The sequence below is a fragment of the Ambystoma mexicanum genome, chromosome 7q, assembly GCF_040938575.1.
Source record: "Ambystoma mexicanum isolate Mex_15411 chromosome 7q, UKY_AmexF1_1, whole genome shotgun sequence".
Classification (NCBI taxonomy): Eukaryota; Metazoa; Chordata; class Amphibia; order Caudata; family Ambystomatidae; genus Ambystoma; species Ambystoma mexicanum.
Window position 1 is genome coordinate 980,360,161 of NC_090941.1, and position 21,192 is coordinate 980,381,352.

A 21,192-nucleotide genomic window follows, 5' to 3' on the forward strand; every position below is an offset into this window, starting at 1 on the left:
GTATTTAACTTCAGAGGATAGAATATCAACTTGGATCCAGATTCCTGCTATGTACCATCTTCATGAATCAACCTCAGTTGGTCTCCAATAGTCACTACTCCATTTAGAATCAGTTATCAAATGCCAATATTTCGGTGACGGTATTTCTTTCAACAGAATGTCACTTCCTGCTTAAATGTTGTGGCTCAAAGCAGCTTTTCCCAATCTACCCACATATCGAGCCCCATCTGCCAATAACTAAGCACAAATGTACAACCTAAGATGCTTAGACTACAGTAGGCAACTCATAGTATGGGTTCACAGACGAACCATCTGGCTGGACCATTCCTGTGTTAATAGCGTCATTGATATGGATCTTATGAAACATTACAGGTATTATGCCTTTTCCTAAATCTGCACCCGAGCTGCAAGAAGCATGAGCGGAATACATGTCTCAAGTTATTGTGGGACTCGGGAGGGCCAACAATGCTGTATACATCACCTGCTCCTCAACAAACGAGACCTGATTTGTATCCAGAGCAATATTTCTAGTAACAAGTTCACTAATTATCTACTCAATGTTACTACGGAAGCAGTAAAAGATTAGAAAAATGAACATCCCGCAAACCCCTTTACTGGCACCCCATCACCCAGTGCATTATATTCAAACTGCGAAAACTCTCGATTGAACCCGTCGTTCACTGCATGGACTGCCCCAACTTAAGATTCCTGCAAAATCAAGTACCAAATCTGCCGACAACAGCCTTTTCTGTCAAGCCAACCCAACCCGGTCTCTCTCCGTGGCAGAGCCTTTTCAACTCCCACACTTTGGGAAAACACCTCCAATTGGCGCAAACATCCCAGCTTTCATGTGAAAGCAACCAGCTCCACCATCACCACATAGATCAGCTCATCTGGGTGCTACATTAATACAATATAGATTTGATTTCATTGCCAAATGCCTTAATGAATGGATGCAGGTCATCGAATTCTGGCTTACCCAGTGCACCTGCACTACCAGCCCCTTCCCTTTTATGATCTCCCCATGCCAACTTCTCATGCAGAGAAAGAAGACGGTCAAAGAACGAGCACATTCTAGTTTGACTGAGGATATCAAACTTCTTGGGCCCGTTGGCACATCTATATCATCTGTAGTTTTGCAGAATATTCATTAAAGCATATTAGTAATATCTTTTAGTATAACAAATTCAGGTGGGTTACGTTATAAAATTCATACTGAGCACACATCCTATTGAACGTATTCCACAGCTTCACCATACGTACAAGGCATGGGCATACGTTCTGCATTTTTTGTTGTTCGGGAAATAGATAAAAAAAAGCATACCTCCTCAGTGTAGATATGCAGTCTACTCTGTATTTCACCGGAAGCAAATGAACTCTAAGCAGAGTGCATGAACTACTATAAAATTCCATGTTCTGTATACTCTGTTCAGAAGTTGGACAAGTTTGCCCCTTGAGAGCCCTACAAATAACCCTACTTACATGATCCAAAAGAACCACCGTCGATGCTACTAACCATGTTCTATGGTGGAAGTTTAATAAACAAAAAGTCCTGTGTATAAGATTTTGCCTAAAGAATCCCCTTTGCACCACTGCTGAGATGCTGGAGTTCATCGATGATTGTGTTAATAGTCACAGATCTAAGTTCAGTACAGTTAGTTGCAGTTGGGGAAGGGTGGTCAGGGGTGTAAGTATCAAAACGTTGCAGCCATATTTCTCTATACCAACTGGGGATATGGGCTCCTACAACGACAATCAGTTTCATCCGTAAACCCTCCTGCATTTTTTTAAGCCTGACTGAATCATTCGCATAGTTATACGTCGAGATGATACAAACATGGATTAACGTGATTACGGTAGCCATATAAACATTAATTATGATTGGAGAGAGGGATGTGCCTGGTGTTGCACCACAGATAAGCAATGTTGCCATTGACACATCGTGAAATAGGGAAACCTTTTGGACACGTCCAGTCAAAAAGGACTCAATCCACTTCAGTGCCATCCTTCTCACCACAATGTCACTGAATCGGGAGAGTAGACTGTGTTGAGGGTGATAGACAGATCCAAAGCAACAGAATCCCTGCTTCAGTCGTCAACCATTAGCGGTCATGACAGCTTCGTTGGTAAAGCACTGGTCTCCGACATGGGGCCAGGCTGTACTTGTCAAATTCAAATCTTGAGACAGCGCCAACTCAACCTTTTATCTTTCGGAGGGCAATTAACTGGGTAACAATAACTCCTGTTACAGCAATTAGAAGCAGGAGGAATCTTGTCATAAAGCACTATTCAAGAACCCACATTATTATTAGCTGCATATATTTATAGGCCCATTTTACATAGGATCCTGAAGTGCCAGCTCCTTAAACATTTAATCCCAGCGACTGGGAGACCAAACAATAACCCAGTAAAAACCAGACCAAGTAAACAAGGGAAAAGCCTAAAGCAAAACTGAACGTAAACTTCACTTCTGATTTAACATTATAGCCTTAGACGGTCATGTGTTTTGTTGAGTGTCACAGTTGTAAAAAAAAAGAAAACAATGTAAGAAAATATCTCAAAACGAAAAGCAGCATAATTGTAGTCAGTATCTATGTTCTATATAGACGTGCCACAACCATCTACGAAACATACATTATTACTCGGCAATACAATAAATACGGTTTCCCACTGGATGTAGATTACTAATATGCTGCTCATTAATGCAAGTAAATAAAGCGAACACCTCACAAATTCAATTCAGTAAAAATGGGAAAAAGAGTACTCTTTGGTTCTTCAACGCATTTGATAGAAAAGACTCCATCTTTGGAATGTATTTAAAAGAAAATGATGCTGGACAAAATATCAGTATTTGGAAATATTTGGTGGAAAATAAACACACAATCTTATGGAAACCCAGCAAAGAGGGAAGCAACTAATTTAATCTGCAATTCCATGCTATATAAATGATCACTCTCAAAACAAGGAATCCGATCTGAAGCACTGGAAAAGCATTCTCACCATCCCACAGTATACCATAACGCCACTGGCGCCTAGAAACACTTGTGTACATGCGCGTTATAAATGGCTTACATCACTCTCTACCTCACTAAGAGGGTTTGCTTGTCATGTCAATATTTAAGAGTTCTCAGTCGCAACAAGATGTGAAGTGCATAAGAGGTTATTCAAGCGCTTACCTGTGCATAGTCCTTTTCAATAGCAGACTTCTTCTGGCTAAATGTCCTGAAAAAGAGAAAATATGACAATTAAGATATGAGAAGTGTAGCGATCTCCCTCACAAGAATATTCAGAAACTCTAGAAATACAACTAAAACTCGTCAACCATTCATAACAGTGGATAAGAAACTTCCTGAGAAGCAGCATCTGGGAAACATGCAGCAAAGGAAGGGGATAGTCATCCATTTCTCGGCCACTATCGGCCAAATGAACCACTTTGACAGATGCATATGTATGTGGCATGGACAGTGGGATTATCCACAGCTCTTACCCTGCTAACACATATCGTCGATATCCCTGCGCTTCCTCAATTTGAATCATAAAATAACATCCCATCGGCCTATTCCACTACTGCAACAAAACGGTTTAAAACTATTCTGCCAACGCACTTTCTTAAAGTTAGTTACGCCCAACGAATGAGTTTTGCCTTCAAAATAGTACAAATACAGAAAACCGTGAACGTTGAGATCATATAGTGAAATCAAACTAGCAGACCCCCTTCACAGAGGTGGTGCATATTATCTACACAAGGTGCACTTCAAACGAACGGCTCTTTCAAAGCCTCTAGACCATATTCACAGCTTTTCTTCACACCAAGCCTAGCTTTCTATGGATTTGATGTGCCTTCGTTCACTGTGGGATAACATGGAATTCCCAGTGTGTGCCCTAGCCAACTTGATGCGGACGGTTGACTTCCCTCTACCTCTTCACAGCCGTGGAAGGCAGGCTGCAATGGCAGCCATCGGGTAGGCATTCTGGTAACTTACCACGTTACAGCCGAAATTAATTATTTACTTTGTTGGCATGCACTGTGGCAGGCTTGCTGCCCAGGCGGTAACAGCAAGTAATGTTCAGCCACAGAGTAGGGCAGGTGGTACGGCAAAATGGCACTCAAACCACAATGAGTTGCATCAATGGATATAGATATGTTCATGTAGAGGGGGAGATGAGATGCACATGTCCAAAAGGACATGTGTAAATTCCAACATTGCCTCCGCTGTGCTCTCTCATTATTTTCTCTTCCCTTCTGTTAGGAGATAGTTATGCAGCAACAATGAAGATCGCCCAAGTACTCAGCGCAGGTAGTCTTGATTCTATTAAAGACACAGAGGCGAGCATTATGCAATAACCACTTTATTACTCCTTCCAACAGCCTTTTAAATCTTGAACTTTCTCTTAAAAAAAAAAAAAAACGAGGGGCGTGGCCTGGAGCGCTGACTATGCAGTTGCTTCCTTGATGGTCTCCGTGGGACGCCCGCTGCATCTCAGCTTCCTAAGGCTCCCATGCAGCGTTTACGAACCTAATTAGGTGAGGTGGCGTGAGAAGGTTCGGAGCCCCGCCGGCGTGCTGCTGGGACCCAGAATCGCCAAGATGAAGATAATCGGGCTCTCCTTATCCCGCGGCCCCTCCACCGCGTAATCCAAGATGGCGGACGGGACCCAGCGACAACAACCGAGACGTGGCCTCGCCATCGGAGCTCCTCCTGTGGACCCCTGAGTCTACCTGGACCCAAGAGCCTCCCGCCTTACATGACCGGAGGGATCCGAGCCACACGCCTGTGCTCCAGCTGATACTCCCGGCTGCGCTCTGGGGAACGCTCTGGGAGTCGAGGCGCGCGGACGGCGGAAGGCGGGGTGGGTGCCCCGGGCCTCCTCTGTTTTGGCCCATCTCCCCGGACATCACCAGGGGGATAAAACCCTGCAGCCACCCCAACCGCGCCTGCGGCGCGCCACGACACGCAGCTGCTGTCTCCCTGCTCTCGCCCTCTGCTGTATCCCTCCGCCGCCACTCCAGAAGAGGGGGCTGGAGCCGGAGAGTCTTCGGGGGTGCACCGCAGAACAACCCTTCAATTGTGAGGAGGCTGCAACACCTCATTGCCCCCGAACTCTGCACCTCTGCGGGAGTGGACCTACTGGCTTGTGGTTCCGGTCAGCGGCGCCATGTTCTGCTGCCCTCTTTATTGAGCAATCCGCCTTGAAATAGACCCTCTACTGCCACCGCTACCACCAAGAGTCTTGCTAACACTCGTGGCGATCTGGGTCCTCATCCTCCACCTCAAAAGGCTACCCTGGACTGGTGTGCTCCAGTATCTAAGTGTAACGCTCACCTGATTCCCACTGAGGCGCTGGTCTAGGCAGGATGGTGTCTGTGACTCGAAAAGTGATGTGCAGGACTCTATTGGCTTCTGGGGCTGAGCCTCTTCGCACTGTGTGTCGAACTCGAAGGGTGAGATTTCTGCAGGTGAAAGAATATGGGGGTTAATGATCTGGGCTGTTGAGAGTCCCTCTCTCTCCCTCTCTCTCTCTTCCTAGCTTCTCCGTAGAGCCCCCAGGTCAACGTGCTCACCTTAGATAGGTGAATGCTGGACTCTCCATCTGCGTCTGGTGCAGGGTGCCGTTGCCAGTTCCTTCACTGGGTGAAACGTAGGCCTCTTGACATCAGAGGATCGCTACTGCCGTTAACTGCACGAGCGGTGAGTTTCCGGACACCTTTTTAGTCCTTATAGTCTTTAGGTGCGTGGGCACGTAATATAGAACAGGGCTTGAAATGATGCTTTCTCCTATTTGTTTTGCAGGGCTCTTGGAATAGAAGATGGTGTGAAGAGAGCCGAAGCTGGAGCCAGAGCCTTGGGACGAAGCGCTTGGAAATGCTTAAGTAATTGCAAGCGCTCTAACTGTCTCTTTTCTCTTGCAGCTGTGAGTTCGTGCTGAAGAGTTGCTGGAAAACGCCGGAGTATTTGCAGGCGTTCTATTGTGGCGAGCGCGATGGGCGTAAGTAAATACCTGTCTAATGTCTTTTCTTTTGTATTTCAGATGCTGGGTCGCAGCGTTGAAAACACCCGGAATGCACGGAGTGCTGGTAAGTAATAACTATGCTTTTGTTTTCACAGGCGGAGATGCAGCGTGAAGAAATGGTCGCTGCCGATGAATCAGGTGAGGAATGCGCCGCATGTGAAGGTTGCCGTGCTAACCTGTTGTTTCTTATCTTTACAGGTGCTGCTGAAGACTGGATTCAGGAATGGTAAGTATTGTTCTTGCAGGTTCTGCTGAAGACTGGATACAGGAGTGGTAAGTATTGTTCTTGCAGGTTCAGGATCGGAGGAAGAGAAGCTGGAACAGACTCGGTGAGCATTCTGCTGCAGATGCAGAATAACGCGAAGCACGTTTCATCAATCGGGTGTGGTTTAAATAGCCTTGGAGTGATGAGGCGTCTTCCTCCACGGCCCCGCCTAGGTAAGAAAAGAGTTCCTGTTCCAGAAGAGTTCCAGTGTTGTATCCAGGGAGTGGAGCTTGCCCCACCCAGGTAAGAAAGTAGTTCCGGCTTACTGAGGATTCCTATGCAACTGGTAAGTAAGCAGCATGGTCTGCTGCAGGTAAGTCCACCCAAGCATCTTCATATATATTATGAGCCCGGCGCTTCCAGTGCCGGGACCGATGGCATTGATGAGCCTGGCGCCACCGGCGCCAGGACAAGGTCCAACAGGTCCCAGTGGGGACCGGCTGGTGCCTAGGATTAAGGTTAGGGGCCTGCTTCCAAGGACGTTGGGCTGGTCCTGGCTCCTTGGAAGCAGTGATCATGACACTAAGTTGCTCCCTCTCATCTCCCCGTTTGCTTCCTGGGGCGCCCCGGCCCACATTCGCCCTCCCCTTGTCCGACTTGGCACCAGGGAGACAGGGACAACACTGCAATCCTCTTCCTCTTCACTCGCACTGGAATCACCTACGCCAGAGTCCAACCAAGACATCGGAACCCTCACCCCAACCCTCTGAGAGGCCTCAAGCTACCCTCAAACCATCGCCACCATTGCGATTGAGCTACCTGCAGCCATTGACCCTCTCCTGTCAGACCACATTATGTCTAGGCAACCGAAATCCACTAAGTCCTCAGACATAGCGACAATGCTAATGTCATCCGACAAAGCGAAGAAACTGGACACTCTCCCCTCCATCTCACGAGAATCCCTGGACAACAAGGGACCTCTAGCGACCAAGGAGGATATCCGTGAATTCATGGCTGACATTAAAACCGAATTTCGATCATGTATGTCTGAGCTTAATGCCAAGTTGGAGAACACTGATAAAAGGGTTTCGGAGATGTAACAGAGAGTGGGAGAGATTGAAGATCGCGCCCAGGACCACGCCTCCTCCCTGACTGAGGTCCAGCGTTCCGTTGGGCTTCTGCAGGACAAGTGTGAAATCCTGGAATATAAGCAGGAGGACATGGAGAATAGAGCCCGGCGCAACAACCTCCGCATTCGGGGGGTTCCCATGTCAGTCCCAGACCAAGGGCTGGCCGAATATGTAGGCCTTTTCTTTCAATCTCTCCTCCCCGATCTGGAGGACTCACTACTGCTACTAGATCGCCCTCACAGGCTAAACCCCGTCGTGGGGTGGAGTCAGACGGCCCACCTGATGTTATCATCAGGGTGCATTTCTTTACGACAAAGGAAGCCATATCGGCAATAAGTCGCTCCGAGAACGAAATCACCTTCCAGGGGACCCCCCTTCAGATCTATCAAGACCTATCTCCGTTGACCCTTCAGAAAAGGCGAGCCCTTCGCCCACTAACCACCTTTCTTCAAGCCCAAAAAATTCGCTACAGATGGCTCTTTCCCACAGCTTTGCAATTCTCCTATAAGGGTACCCTACGTAAGATCAATCACCTGGACGACGCTGAAAGTATATTGCATCCGGACTCCGCCAACACCTTGTCCCCACAGGCCACTGAAGCGGCGACTGACTCGGACCCCATAGCCTCCCCTAGGTCCAAACAAAACACATGGTCGAAGGTTCCGAGATTTAGGAGGAGGAAATGACCCAGTGCGGCCCCATGAGGGACTCTTCTGCGCCCTGAGACCCGGCTTAGCGAACCCGGCGCTGTGGAGCCGACCGCCACTTTTGGAAACATGGATGAACTCCATCCCCGATGCAGCGGGCCTCCCCCACGGCCCATGCCCAGCTCCAAGGTACATTCCACCTATGAGTCCTTGGAGCATTTCACTCAGACTATTCATACCTTTAGCCATGCTGGCTATTCTCTGTTATACGGCCCCGTTGGCCAGGGGAGGGTCTGACCCCATAATAGGTCCCCCGCCCCCAGTTAAATCTTGGACTTCCCGTTGGCGGTCCGAGAAAAAACCCCAAAAGCAGAATAACAGATGGTCACATCTCCCACGACATAATGGCTGATTCTTCAGTAGCTCCCCCCCTTCCACAAGTCTCATCAGCGACCCCAGATCCCGCCCCGGAACACCAAACTTGGAAGTTTGTCTCTCTGAATGTCAAGGGACTGAATTCACCGGCTAAACGCAAATCAATTCTACGAAAACTCCAGAATGATACTACCGCTGTGGCTATGCTACAGGAAACTCACCTGCTGCCGGCAGATTTCGGACGCCTACACTCTCGCGACTTTCCAAAGCAACTCTTCGCGTCTGGAAGCTCCAAGCGGGGTGGTACAGCAATCCTGTTCCGGAGGGGGCTGAATCCCCAGATACTGGATTCCATAAGCTGCCCGGAGGGACGCTACATAGCGGTGAAATGCCTGCTAGCGGGACAGCTGTTCTCCATAGTCTCCGTGTACGCGGCGAATTCTGGCCAAGCACCCTTCTATGATTCGCTAACCTCGACTCTCTCTCCCTTTCTGGAGGGCCAGATAGTGATCGGTGGGGACTTTAATGGGGTCCCAGACCCCGTAAAAGACAAATCGCATCCACCCGCCGCCGGGGACTTCGCCACAGCCCTAGCCCTCTTGCGATTATTTAGAACTCTAGGGGTGGTGGACTCATGGAGGGTACTCCACCCGTCTGAAAAAGACTTCTCCTTCTATTCTTATGTTCACCGGACATTTTCCAGGATAGATCTTCTTCTGATATCTCCGCAGATCTTCGCTTTCACTGAGGAGGTGACTATAGGCTCCAGAATCTTATCCGACCACGCCCCGGTAACCTTGGAAATCCGAGTCCAGCGACCTCCTGATCCCCAGCGGCGTAGATGGACTCTATATGATCCCATCCTTAATGAGATGCCACTCAGAGACGCAATCGCAACCACGATCAACAACTTCTTTAAGGAAAACCCTAGCGGAGATACCTCTTTAGCCAACAACTGGGATGCAATGAAGGCAGTGGTGCGGGGAGAACTGATTGCCAAAGGGGTAGCCTATCATAGGCATAAACAACAAATTCGTCAGGGCCTTGAAGAGGAACTTGAGAAGGCGGAGTGGATCCATAAGGAGAAGGGCTGGACCCCTAAAACACAGCGAGTTCTCCGAATAGCACAAAAGAAAATTGAAGCCCACTACGCTGAATATACCGCCCATCAATTGACGAAGGCTAAACAGTTCTATTATGCCAGAAATAATAAAGCAAACAAACTACTGGTGGCTAAACTTGCCAAGACAAGAAGGAATAACACAATCGTGGGCCTTCGGGATCAGCAGGGCAAGACTCAGTACACGGATCACGACAAGCTTCAAATCGCATCGACCCACCTGACCCAGGTAATGACCGCCCCGGCCCGAGACGTAAAAGAACAGAGGGAATACTTGCAAAGGGCGGCGCTCCCCCGACTGGAAAACGCAGCTCGTGACTCGTTGGAAGCCCCAATCACCGACGAGGAAGTCGATGAGGCGATAAAATCCCTTAAATCTCGAGCCCCAGGCCCAGACGGCTATACGACGAAGTTCTATAAAGTTTTCAAACCCCAACTCCTGCCACCTCTGGTACAGCCGTTTAATTCATTCAGGACCACGGGCACTATAACCCCGTCTATGCAAGAATCAAAAACAGTTTTGCTGCCCAAACCTGGCGGTGACCCGAAGATTCCTGCGTCCTACAGACCCATTGCTCTGCTCAATATAGATGCCAACATATACTCCAAAATTTTAGCAACCCGCCTGTCCCGGATTTTGCCAGAGATAATCGACGCCAACCAGAGTGGCTTCATCACACACCGCTCAACCGCTCATAACATTCGAAGAGCTTTGAACCTGGTGGAACTTGCCTCCCGAGACTCCCGAGAGCTGGTGCTTCTGGCCCTGGATGCAATTAAGGCCTTTGACAAGGTGGGCTGGAACTTCATGAGGCTTACTCTCGAGGCCTTTGGCTTTGGCCCAGAGTTCTGCGCCATGACTTTGGCTAACTATACAGCCCCCAAGACCTTTCTCAGAGTCAATGGCATCCTCTCCGCCCCCATCGACTTGACCTGCGGAACCAGACAGGGCTGTCCGTTATCGCCACTGCTCTTCGCGCTAATCATGGAACCATTCGCCCAACGGATCAGGCGAAACCCGGCGATCAAGGGCTTCCAATCGAATACAATACACCATAAACTGGCCCTCTACGCAGACGACGTCCTACTAACCATCACGGAACCTCGTACTTCCCTCCCTCAGGCCCTAGCTGAGATAGAGAGCTATGGAAAGGTCACAGGCTTTGCCATCAACTTCCGGAAGTCAGCTGCCATGGGGGTAGGCCTGTCCCAGGAGGTCCGGGAGGCTCTGGCCCCACTATGTCCGATACAATGGACGACTAAGAGCATCAGTTATTTGGGTGTCCAGATCCCAGCTGACCCTAGGGAAGTCTATCGAGCAAACTTTCTCCCACTGTTCACAGACCTCGAGGCGGACTTAAAGCGGTGGGCGGCACAAGAGATCTCACTGATGGGCCGCATCACGGCCTGTAATATGAACTTGCTACCAAGGCTCCTATATGCCTGCTCTTCGCTTCCAGTACCAATCCCGGCACCTGCCCTTCAGAATCTACAAAAGAAAATGTCACGGTTTATTTGGAAAGGGAGGAAGCCCAGAATCCCTAGGACCACGATGCTGGGCAATGCTAGACTGGGTGGCCTCGGAGTTCCAGATCTACAAAAATATCAGATGGCGGCCCAACTCGCCTACATCCGATCATGGCAGATACTTACCAACCGCCTGAGATGGGTGGACCTCGAACAGGCGCAACTACCGCTCCCGCTACGTTTTCTCCCGCATATCAATCCCCCCGAGCGCCGACAGTGGCAGAACCTCCTGATGACCACCAAACACACTATTGCTGTCTGGGATAAAGCGCTGAAACAAAAGAAAACCCCAGTGGGACTCAGCCCTTCCTCCCCGGTGTTCCTGAACCCAGCTTTCTCTCCTGGCTGGTCCACCCGGAACTTCAGATCCTGGATTGCGGGAGGCCTGGAGACCCTGGGGCAACTATTCGAAGGGGGACAACCCTGCACCTTTGGGTGTTGTAAAGAACTCTTCCAACTTCAGGAACACGATAGATTCACGTACATTCAGCTGCGCCACTGGTGCTCCCATCCACAGACCCACCAGGCCGCCACCCGCCCTCCCACGGCTATTGAACTGACCCTAAATGACCTCCCAACCAGGGGGAGAATCTCCACTCTATACAAATGCCTCCAAAATGACTTCCTAACCTCTAAAACCCGGTACATGGCCCAATGGGAGGCGGACCTAGGCCACCCAATCGAGGACCAGCTATGGGTTGACATTTGGTCGCGGGCCCACACCTCTTCATCTTGCATTACAAACAGAGAAGGCACCTACAAAATCCTTCTTCGCTGGTATTACCCTCCCCTAAGGCTACACCATATGAACCCCACACTTAATCCGAACTGTTGGAGGCAATGCGGCCAAGTAGGGTCTTTCTTTCATATGTGGTGGTCCTGCCCGAGGGACCAGACCTTTTGGAAACAATGCCTAGCAACAATCGCAGACATCACTCCGGTACGGCTTCCCGTGGAGCCCGAAACCATCCTCCTGGGAGCCCCGGTCCCCGGGATCTACCCAAGATCTGGCCCTATGGCCAAACTACTATCCCAATGCCTACTGGCAGGCAGAAATGTAATAGCTCGCACTTGGAAAACCGCAGAAGGACCACTAATGCCTTTTTGGTGGACTAAAATTTGGGACATCTTAATCGCGGAGAAGGTGACGGCTGCCGGGGCAGGCCGCTTACATTGCTTCGAGAACATCTGGGGCCCGATCCTAGACTTTGATCAGAATTATCCAGCCCTGACATACAAGCCCCAATTAGCCAGGAGAACTTTACGGGACGATAATGCTCAGCGGGGACAGGAAGAGGAACTTTAAGACCCGGGGGAGGGGATGGAAGGGCAACCAACTGTATTGCTTTTGTACCATATGTCGTGATTGATCAAGTTTTGTATCATTTTATCCTGTCTGTTTAAAATAAATATTAAAAAAAAAAACGAACACAAGGAAAAAACAAACAAAACGGAGAGAAAGATAGCTAAAAAACTACAATCCCCATGGGTGCCTGCAGCATAGTAGTCCTGAGCCTCTGTCCTGCTGTCCAATCAGGGCAGCAGGACAGAGACAAATCCCTGCTGATCTAGGTTCTTTCCTCTTCTTTGTAGGTGCTGCTTAACAACTCTGTACAGTCTAAGAAACAGCCTTAGGTAGTTCCTTCTGCACGCACATCTCTGCCTTGAGCTGTCCTGCGCTCCAATAACTACAGATGCCCTTTCTCAATATTCTCCCTGCCGGCTCTGCGGGCGGCTAATCTCGAGTATTCTTCTGATCCTCTCCTATTACGATATGACAAAGTTACTCATCATAGTGACTACCATAGTCCCCTTTCCTCCATACTTGTGGGACATTCTGTCCATCAGGAGGGGGCCGGAGCACCTTTTTTTAAAGCATCAGAAAATTAGGTTTACACGGCTACAGCACATGCCGCAGCCCTGCCTTCCTGAGCTCTGCCCTGCTCATCACCCTTCAGTCCTTTTCTATCACCAGGTCTGAGACCATTTAAGCAATAATAGAAGATACTTTTTAGAGGGGATGGCGGGCCGGCGTATGGAGGAAAGGGGACTATGGACTAGGAGTAAGGTAGCCACTACAGTAACTGTATTATACTCCTACGTCCCGTCCCCTTTGCTCCATACTTGTGGAAGATTCCTAACCAAGCACCACAGCTAGTTCGGATGGATGGGAAAAAAAATAAATAAAAGTCCTGGAATACATTCTTAAGGACAGCCTGGCCAAACTGGGCATCCGCCCGCAAGCTCAGGTCCAAGCAGTAATGCTTACAAAAAGCTGATGGAGAAGCCCACATAGCCGCCTTGGCAATGATTTCCCCAGGAACATACTTTTGGAAGGCAACAGCAGCCACTTTGGAGGCCCTGGTTGGTATAGGCTTCAGAAATGCAGGAGGCAATCCATCGAGAGATAGTTGCCTTGGAGGCCGGTTTCCCTTTCAGGTCTCCGAATGTGACAAAGAGTTGTGAGGAGCCCCCGAGTTCACTCATTCTGACAAGATAAAAACGTTAAGGTTCGCCTGACGTCCAGGTTGTGCAAGAGTCTGGGTTGGGAAAAAATGACAGGTAAGGAGATTGATTGATTCAAATGAAAATCGGTAACCTCCTTAAGCAAGAAGGAAGGATGAGTGCGAAGCACAACCTTATCCTTATGGAAGGTCAGGAACGGATGTTCCAGAGAAAGAGCCTGGAGCTCGCTTACTCACTGTGCCGTTGTCACTTCGATCTGAAAGGCGACTTTCCACAAAAGGTATTTGAGATCGGTAGTGGCCATAGGTTCAAATGGTTTATGGCACAACGCAGTGAGTACCACATTCAAATTCCACTTTGGGTGAGGAGTACGCACCGGGGGGGAACAATGCAGAAGACCCTCAGCCTTTTAATGACCGGATTAGTCAAAGAAAAGAAACATTAGTCAGTAGACAAGCAGGCCGCAATGGCAGATAAGTAGGTCCTGCAAGACAAGACATGAATGCCGAAGCTGCGAGGTGAGACACGAATGAAAGAACAGGGTCCACCGTAGCGTGTCTGGGGTCAAGCTGTTTAGCTAAGCACCAGTGGCAAAACCGAGCCATTTGCTCCTATATTGAGCCCTCATAGAAGGTTTTCTGGTTGCTTGGATAATGAGCAGATGGTCTTCAGACAGATCAAACTGCGCTAAAGATCTAAACTCGGGCCCCAGGCCGCCAAGCTGAACAACAGGCTGGTGCGCTCCTGAAGTGACAGGGTAAAGGCTCCAGAAAGCACCCCCTCCTGAGGAGTGTGGGCCTCAGGTACTGAAATATTAAGGAATGCCATCATATCCAGGACTCGGTCAAGGAATTCTCTCACTGAGCGGGGCTGCTCATCGCTATCCTGATCGGCTTAAGGCTCATCCAACGAGGCAGCAACAGAAGACTAGTCCACCACACATACCGCCTCAGGTTTTAAAGTGTTGTCCCGGTCTGCCAGTGTCTTCTCTATAGGAGACAACAGGGGCAGAGGAGGGAGAGATGGAGGAGGTCCAGAAGGAAGTGGTGGAGGAAGTGGCACCACCAGGACCTGCATTGGAGCAGCCGGGACAGGAGGTGGGCCTGGAGGTTCAGGGTACATTTCCCTGAAAAGACGTTTGAAATACGCCTTCATAGGGTCAGAGTGCTTGAGCATCTGAAACTTCCCAAAAAACTCATCCTCGGCCGAAGGTTTTGGCGCTGGTACATGAAGAGGCCGCTCGTGAGGGGCATACCCCCATGAACGCAATGAGGATGGTTGCTAGGAGGGCTCACCACCGGCCAGATCCACATAGATCAGTGGAGCGGAAACAGGAGGGAGCAAGACTGTATGAGGCAGCAGTGTCCGAGCACACAAGTCGAATGAAGTGCGGAACAGATTTTTGTTTGTTTGTTTATTTGTATGGCGCACCATACCCAGGGGTAGCAGGGCGCAGGCAGAAAGAATATTCGAGGCTTACAATGTTACAGAAATATACAGTTGAAGTAAAATTATAGACATAAAAGGATTACAGGAATGAGAAATATACAAATCTTCACACATAAAAAATATCAATATCTATACAAAGGAGTGAAATATACAGATATGTACAGTGGCTGTTTGTGGCAAGAGCAAAGGCTGCAAACAAAAAGTATCAGTATCTATACAGAGGTATAAAATGTACAATTAAATACAGGGGTTGTTGGAGTTCAAATGACTGATGAGATTCCTTCTAAAGTGCAAATATGGTTGATCGGCTCTCAGGTTGTGTGGCAAAGAATTCCAAAATGTGGCAGCTTTCACAGGGAAGCTGTTACCGCCAATGGTGGAGAGTTTGAATCTGGGAATTATCAGACAGTTGGAATTGATAGTTCTTGTTTGTCTGATGGATGACTTTCTCTTTACTTTATCCATCAGATAACTAGGGGCAGCAATGTTGAGGGCTTTATGGGTTAGGAAGGCCAGATTTAGTTTGATTTTATTGTCGGTGGAGAGCCATTTGTGTTGGCGTCTGGTAGTGGAGATGTGTTCTCTTTTATTAATGCCGAGGGCAGCTCTCAAGGCATTATTTTGTAGGATTTGTAGCCTATGGATAATGGCTTTGTTAGCACCGCTATATAGGGCATTACAATAATCGAGCCTGGAGAGTACGAGTGCTCTTGCCAAGATCATAGAGCTGTCATTGGATAGGAATTGTCTACCTGCTCTTATTGATTTGCAGGTATACGCAGTGGTAGATGCTAGGGAGTTGACCTGTTTAGTGAATGACATAGTGGCATCCAGATAAAAGCCGAGGGTTTTTACATCCCTGGATACTTTGATAATGTTGCCGTCTATGTTAAATTCGGCATATTCAAAGCCTAGTTTGTTGATATTAGCGGGGGTACCCAGGATGATGAGCTCTGTCTTGTCATTCAGGCATAGGCCATGAGATGCCATCCATGCCTGAATGATGAGATACACCCTATTCACCAACTCTCTATCCTTACTGTGATCCCCTGAAAGTGGGAGGAGAATCCGAGTGTCATCTGCGTAGTTAGTGTAGGTGACACCCAGATGATCCAGATCGTCGAACAGAGGTTTGGTGAAGATGTTGTATAGTGTGGGGGAGACGCATGAGCCCTGCGGGACTCCGCAAGTAATAGGAGAGGGGTCTGCTGCTGCTGATGGGGAGAAGACTCATTGTTCTCTCACTCAGAAAGGATTCAATCCATCTGATGGCTTCTGGGAAGAAATGAGCAGCTGAATCCAGGTGTCTGCAGAGGATCTTGTGGTCGACAAGGTCAAATGCCGCGGAGAGGTCAAGTAGGAGGAGGAGTGCTGTCTTACCCTTGTCCCTCAGATCATCAATTTGGGTCTTCAAATCAATGGGGGCTGTTTGCGTGCCATGTAATGGGCGGAAACCTGATTGTTTGGAGCCTAGTAATTTGTGTAGTTCTAGGTATTTTTGAATCGGGACGTAGGCCACTTTGTCCAAGATTTTCAGTAGAAAGGGTGGTGATGGGGCGGTAGTTGGTGGGGATGAGAGGATCAAGCGTCTGCTTTTTGAGGAGGGGGAGCACCCAGGATTGTTTTAAGTTGGAAGGGATACTACCTGAGGAAAAAGAGGCGTTTATAAGTTTGGAGATGAAGGGCGACAGGTCTCTTGCTGCGTCCTTGATTATGTGTGCAGGGCAGATGTCGCCTTTGCAGTTTGAGGGTTTGAGAGAAAGTATGATTTTCTCGACCTCCAGGGTGGTAGTTTTAGAGAAGGCAAATGATTTAGTGTGTGCTTGGTAAAGCATTAGGCGGAGGTGTGGGAGGGTTAGTGAGGTTTAAGGAGTCTTTTTTTTAGTTGAATTTTGCTTTGTAGGGCGTTTATTTTATTTGCTAGTGCCTGTTGGATGTCTGTGCACCAAGTCTGGTCCTTGGTGCAGGCGTCGGGTGTGGCAATGGGTGACTCAAGTTCCTTCAGTATGGAGAAGAGCTCCTTCATACTTGAGTTGGAGTTGGCAATGCGATTGTTGTAGGAGTTCCGTTTAGCTAAACAGATTTCAGCTTTGTATTGACGAGAAATCGTATCGAGAATGGCTTTCTTTTCACTGGAAGGGCATAGTTTCCAAGCAGATTCACATTTTCTCTTTTTAAGGCGGAGGTCTTTGAGTTCAGGTGTGTACCATTTATTTAAATGGGTTTTGGGCTTGCTGGTGCGAAGTTTAAGTGGGGCAATTTTGTCCATGGTAGTTAACATAATTTTATTATATTTGTGAACTGGTGTGTTGGGATCTAGATTGTCTGGCAATGCGTTTAGCGTTGGAAGGATGGCTGGGATGATTCTTTCTACTGTTATATTTTTCTTATTTCTTGTTAGGCAGGGTGGTGCCAGTGACACAGTTGTGGTAGGTGGTCTGGAGGTCAGTTGGTTAAATGAGACCAGGGAGTGGTCAGTCCAAGGTAATGGTGTGGTAGAGGAGATGACCGCTGAGCAGTTAGCATCAGCAACCCAGTATAGGGTTCTTCCCTTCAGGTGAGTGGGTAGGTTGACTTTTTGTGAGAGTCCGAGTGATGAGATAGTATTGGCTATGGTGGAGGCATGTATGTCTGCTGGGTCGTTAAACCCTAGGTTGAAGTCACCTAGTAGCAGTAGTTGTGAGGTGGTTTTCGCATTGTTGGATATTAAGCTATGCAAATCTTCCTCGAAGTTCCCGAGCGGACCAGGTGGTCTGTAGACCAGGTGGATGGTGAGGGATTGGGAGTTGTTTATAGGGAGTTTGGCAGTGAGGGATTCGCACGATTGCAGGGTTTGAGTCGGGGCTAGTCTGAGAGCTAAACTTTCTTTGGATATGATGGCGATGCCAACGCCACGGTTGCCCACCCGGTCCTGCCTGGATATGGTATAGCCATCTGGGATGGCCAACATTAGAGACGGGCCTGCTGCATTGTGGAGCCAAGGTTCAGTTAGAGCAATACAATCTAATTTATCTTTAATGATTAGGTCTGGTATATCAAGGGCATGTGCGACCAAGTGATCTGAGGAGAGCTTCTTTATAGGAATGTTCATCCATTTTTACCGAGATGTTTGTATGAGAGATAGGTTTGGACTTGGTTATGGGGATGGTGGGGCCTTTGGTGGTGGGAGGGGCAAGCTGGTGGTTTAGGGCAATGGGTTTTCTAGTATGGTAGCTTTTGGATTCACATTTGGAGTCAGAAAGGAGTCTTCGGGGCGGCTCATATAGTTTAGAGAGTCTAGCGCGAAGTTTGTTGTTTCTTTCGGAGGTAGGGCAGGGGCGGGAGGCAAGGGTTGTTGGCCCTGACCTGCGATGATACCTTGGGCAAGAAGGGTCAGAATAGTAGCTTGCTATGTAGGAATCGTTGGGAGGACTAGTGCCTAGCTGGGAGGGGTGGGGGCTCCCGAGTCGGTATCCTGAGTGGGAATACCTGGGGATGCGAGCGTGGCCATCGCACAGAAGGTGAGTAATACAGTTAGCATTTTCTGCAGAACAGCGCTGGCGTTGTGTGAGCAGAGTGGGAATAGCAATGTAGATGTTATCTAGGAGATGGGGTATAGGCAGGACTGATAGGGTAGGGTGGCAGTCTAAATGTCCAGCTGCAAGTCAGTGGAGTTCAGAGGTGCAATAATGGCTAAATTCAGTGCGCAGTAGCATGGCGCAGTACAGTAATAAAGCAAGGGGATAATGCAATTCAGTGGTATGGCAGTTAGGGCACAGGGACACTGCAGTACAGAGGGAAGGCAATTCAGACCAGGGGATAATGCAATACAGTGATATGGCGATTCAATACCATGGCTGTTCAGAGCAGGGCAAAATGCAATACAATCACGTGCAATTCAATTCAGGGCAGGGCAGCACAGATGCGGTATGCAGATAGGCAATGGTGCCTAGGTTCAGAATCAGGCATGTAGCTGAAATGCAGTATGCAGATAGGCAGTGGTACCTAGATTCAAAATTAGGCATATGGCACAAATACAGTAGGCAGATAGGCAGTGGTACCTAGATTCAAAATTAGGCATATGGCACAAATGCAGTATACAGGTCACTAGTATTAAGGAGCAGCTCTAATACTCACAGGTTGGCAGGTCGGTGAGGAGCTAGGTGAAACAGACTGGGCATGCCGGATGGTTCAAGGTACAGGGACAGAACAGTATCATTCCGTGGCAGTAATAATAAATGTATTGTAAGCAATCAAATTTGTTAGATTACCTTTCAAGTCATTAGTGTATCACTCAAGCAACTGTGTAGTTCGGTGCAGCGAGCAGGGCTGGGGCGAGCAGGTGGGGCGTTAGTTCATCGATGGAGTCACGTGAGCAAAAGGGTGCCAAAGGAGTGCTGGAGTATTGCTTACCAGGTAGTAGCCTCGAGCGAGGTCGCGTTGCACTTTCGCCGTGTGGCTTGCCTGCCTGTGTGGGCCAGGGGGACTGGCAGACGGCAGCTCCGCCAGAAATGGAGACCTCAGGACGAACCCCGGTATCCAGAGCCACAGACAAACTAGGATGAACCTTAGCACCCAAAAGGTGAACCTCGGAACAGTATCCGGTTTTGACAGGTCCTCTGGAGGAACCCTCTGAGAACACTCCGGTGCGCCTATTGGGCCCTTGAGGCACCTCAGGGATCCCCTGGTGACAGAGCTACACAAGCCCCTCCCGGACCTGGAAGACCCCGGGAAGGAGGCCCAAGGCCAGTGCGCCCTAAAAAGTAAAGAACTTACCCAGCGTTTCTTCTTTTCGTCGATGAAACACTTCCTCCCACCAAAGAAGCCGACGTTGGAGTGCCCGGACAGAGATGGAGTCGCAGTAGAAGCACGAATCCCAACAATGTCCACATAGCGTGGAAAAGGCTGCTGAGCCCCAAAAGGAATGCTCCCAGCACCTGACGCCATGAAGGTTGGTGTAAGGAGGTATCCAAAATGACTGCCCTGGACCACGGGGGTTAGGCTGCCATTTTGTCGACACCTGAGGAAAACTGCGTCACATGTGGAGATGAGGCAATTGTCTCCTCAGGGGAGTCAGGGGACTTAAGTAACACCTTAGCCTTGACACAAGGATCCTTGGCAGAGCCGGTACTGGGGGGTCTCGGATGCTTACTTGACATCTTAGAAACTGCCCCAAAATTAGCCTCCGGAGGAAGAACCTCGGCAGAGCCGGTAGTGGAGGAGTTATGATCCGTGACTGCCCTCTTTGCCCCCTCGACAGAACCGGTACCACCACGACCTTGAGCGTGGGACGGTGGAGGGATGTACCTCACCGACAAAACCTTGGAAGAACATCTCTCGGTTCTACCGGTGCTGACCTTACCCCCAAAAATAGGAACGGGACGTATAGCTCCCTCAAGAGGGTCCTCGAGTCATGGCTCGGTATGAAAAGCTCCAGAAACTGAGACCTCCGGGTGTACCCCGGTATCTGTGTGGAAAGCGCCAGAAATGGAGACCTCAGGACGAACCCCGGTATCCAGAGCCACAGACAAACTAGGATGAACCTTAAAGGTGAACCTCGGAACAGTGTCCGGTTTTGACAGGTCCTCTGGAGGAACCCTCTGAGAACACTCCGGTGCGCCTATTGGGCCCTTGAGGCACCTCAGGGATCCCCTGGTGACAGAGCTACACAAGCCCCTCCCGGACCTGGAAGACCCCGGGAAGGAGGCCCAAGGCCAGTGCGCCCTAAAAAGTAAAGAACTTACCCAGCGTTTCTTCTTTTCGTCGATGAAACACTTCCTCCCACCAAAGAATCTGACGTTGGAGTGCCCGGACAGAGATGGAGTCGCAGTAGAAGCACGAATCCCAACAATGTTCCGGGCCTAGACACTCCAAGCAAAGAGTGGGGATCCGCCCTCGCGAAGCGACATTCGCATGAAGAACAGGATGAGAATCCCAGACGCTCCGGCATAGACGGAGGACTAGATGACTGAGGATCAGGAAGGAAGGACAAAGGGAATAAAAATAAAAATTCCCAGTGATGCTAGTGCGTCCAGCCCAGACTGTGCGGCGAAAAGGACTGAAGGGCGATGCGCGGGGTGGAGCTCAGGAGGGCGGGGTTACGGCCACGTGCGGTACACCACATCAAAATAAAAGAAGGACAAACATTCAAAATTTTTGATGCTTTTTACAAAAGTGCTCCGGTCCTGTCCCGAAGGACGGAATGTCCCACAAGTATGGAGGAAAGGGGATGGGCCGTAGGAGTAAGAGCAACTGTCAGACAGGTAAGCCGCAATGGAGGAC

At 49.1% G+C, this 21,192-nt stretch overlaps 1 protein-coding gene across 2 annotated transcripts in view; it reads right to left on the reverse strand.

The window, feature by feature from the left end:
* The window catches only part of FCHSD2 (FCH and double SH3 domains 2), a 1,767,327-nt gene that overhangs the window by 1,514,199 nt on the left and 231,936 nt on the right, over window positions 1–21,192 (reverse strand). For both annotated transcript variants that reach the window (XM_069640094.1, XM_069640093.1), the window contains exon 3: window positions 3,177–3,222. In XM_069640094.1, coding sequence (XP_069496195.1) covers window positions 3,177–3,222 — 46 coding nt within the window. The remainder of the gene's footprint in view (window positions 1–3,176; window positions 3,223–21,192) is intronic.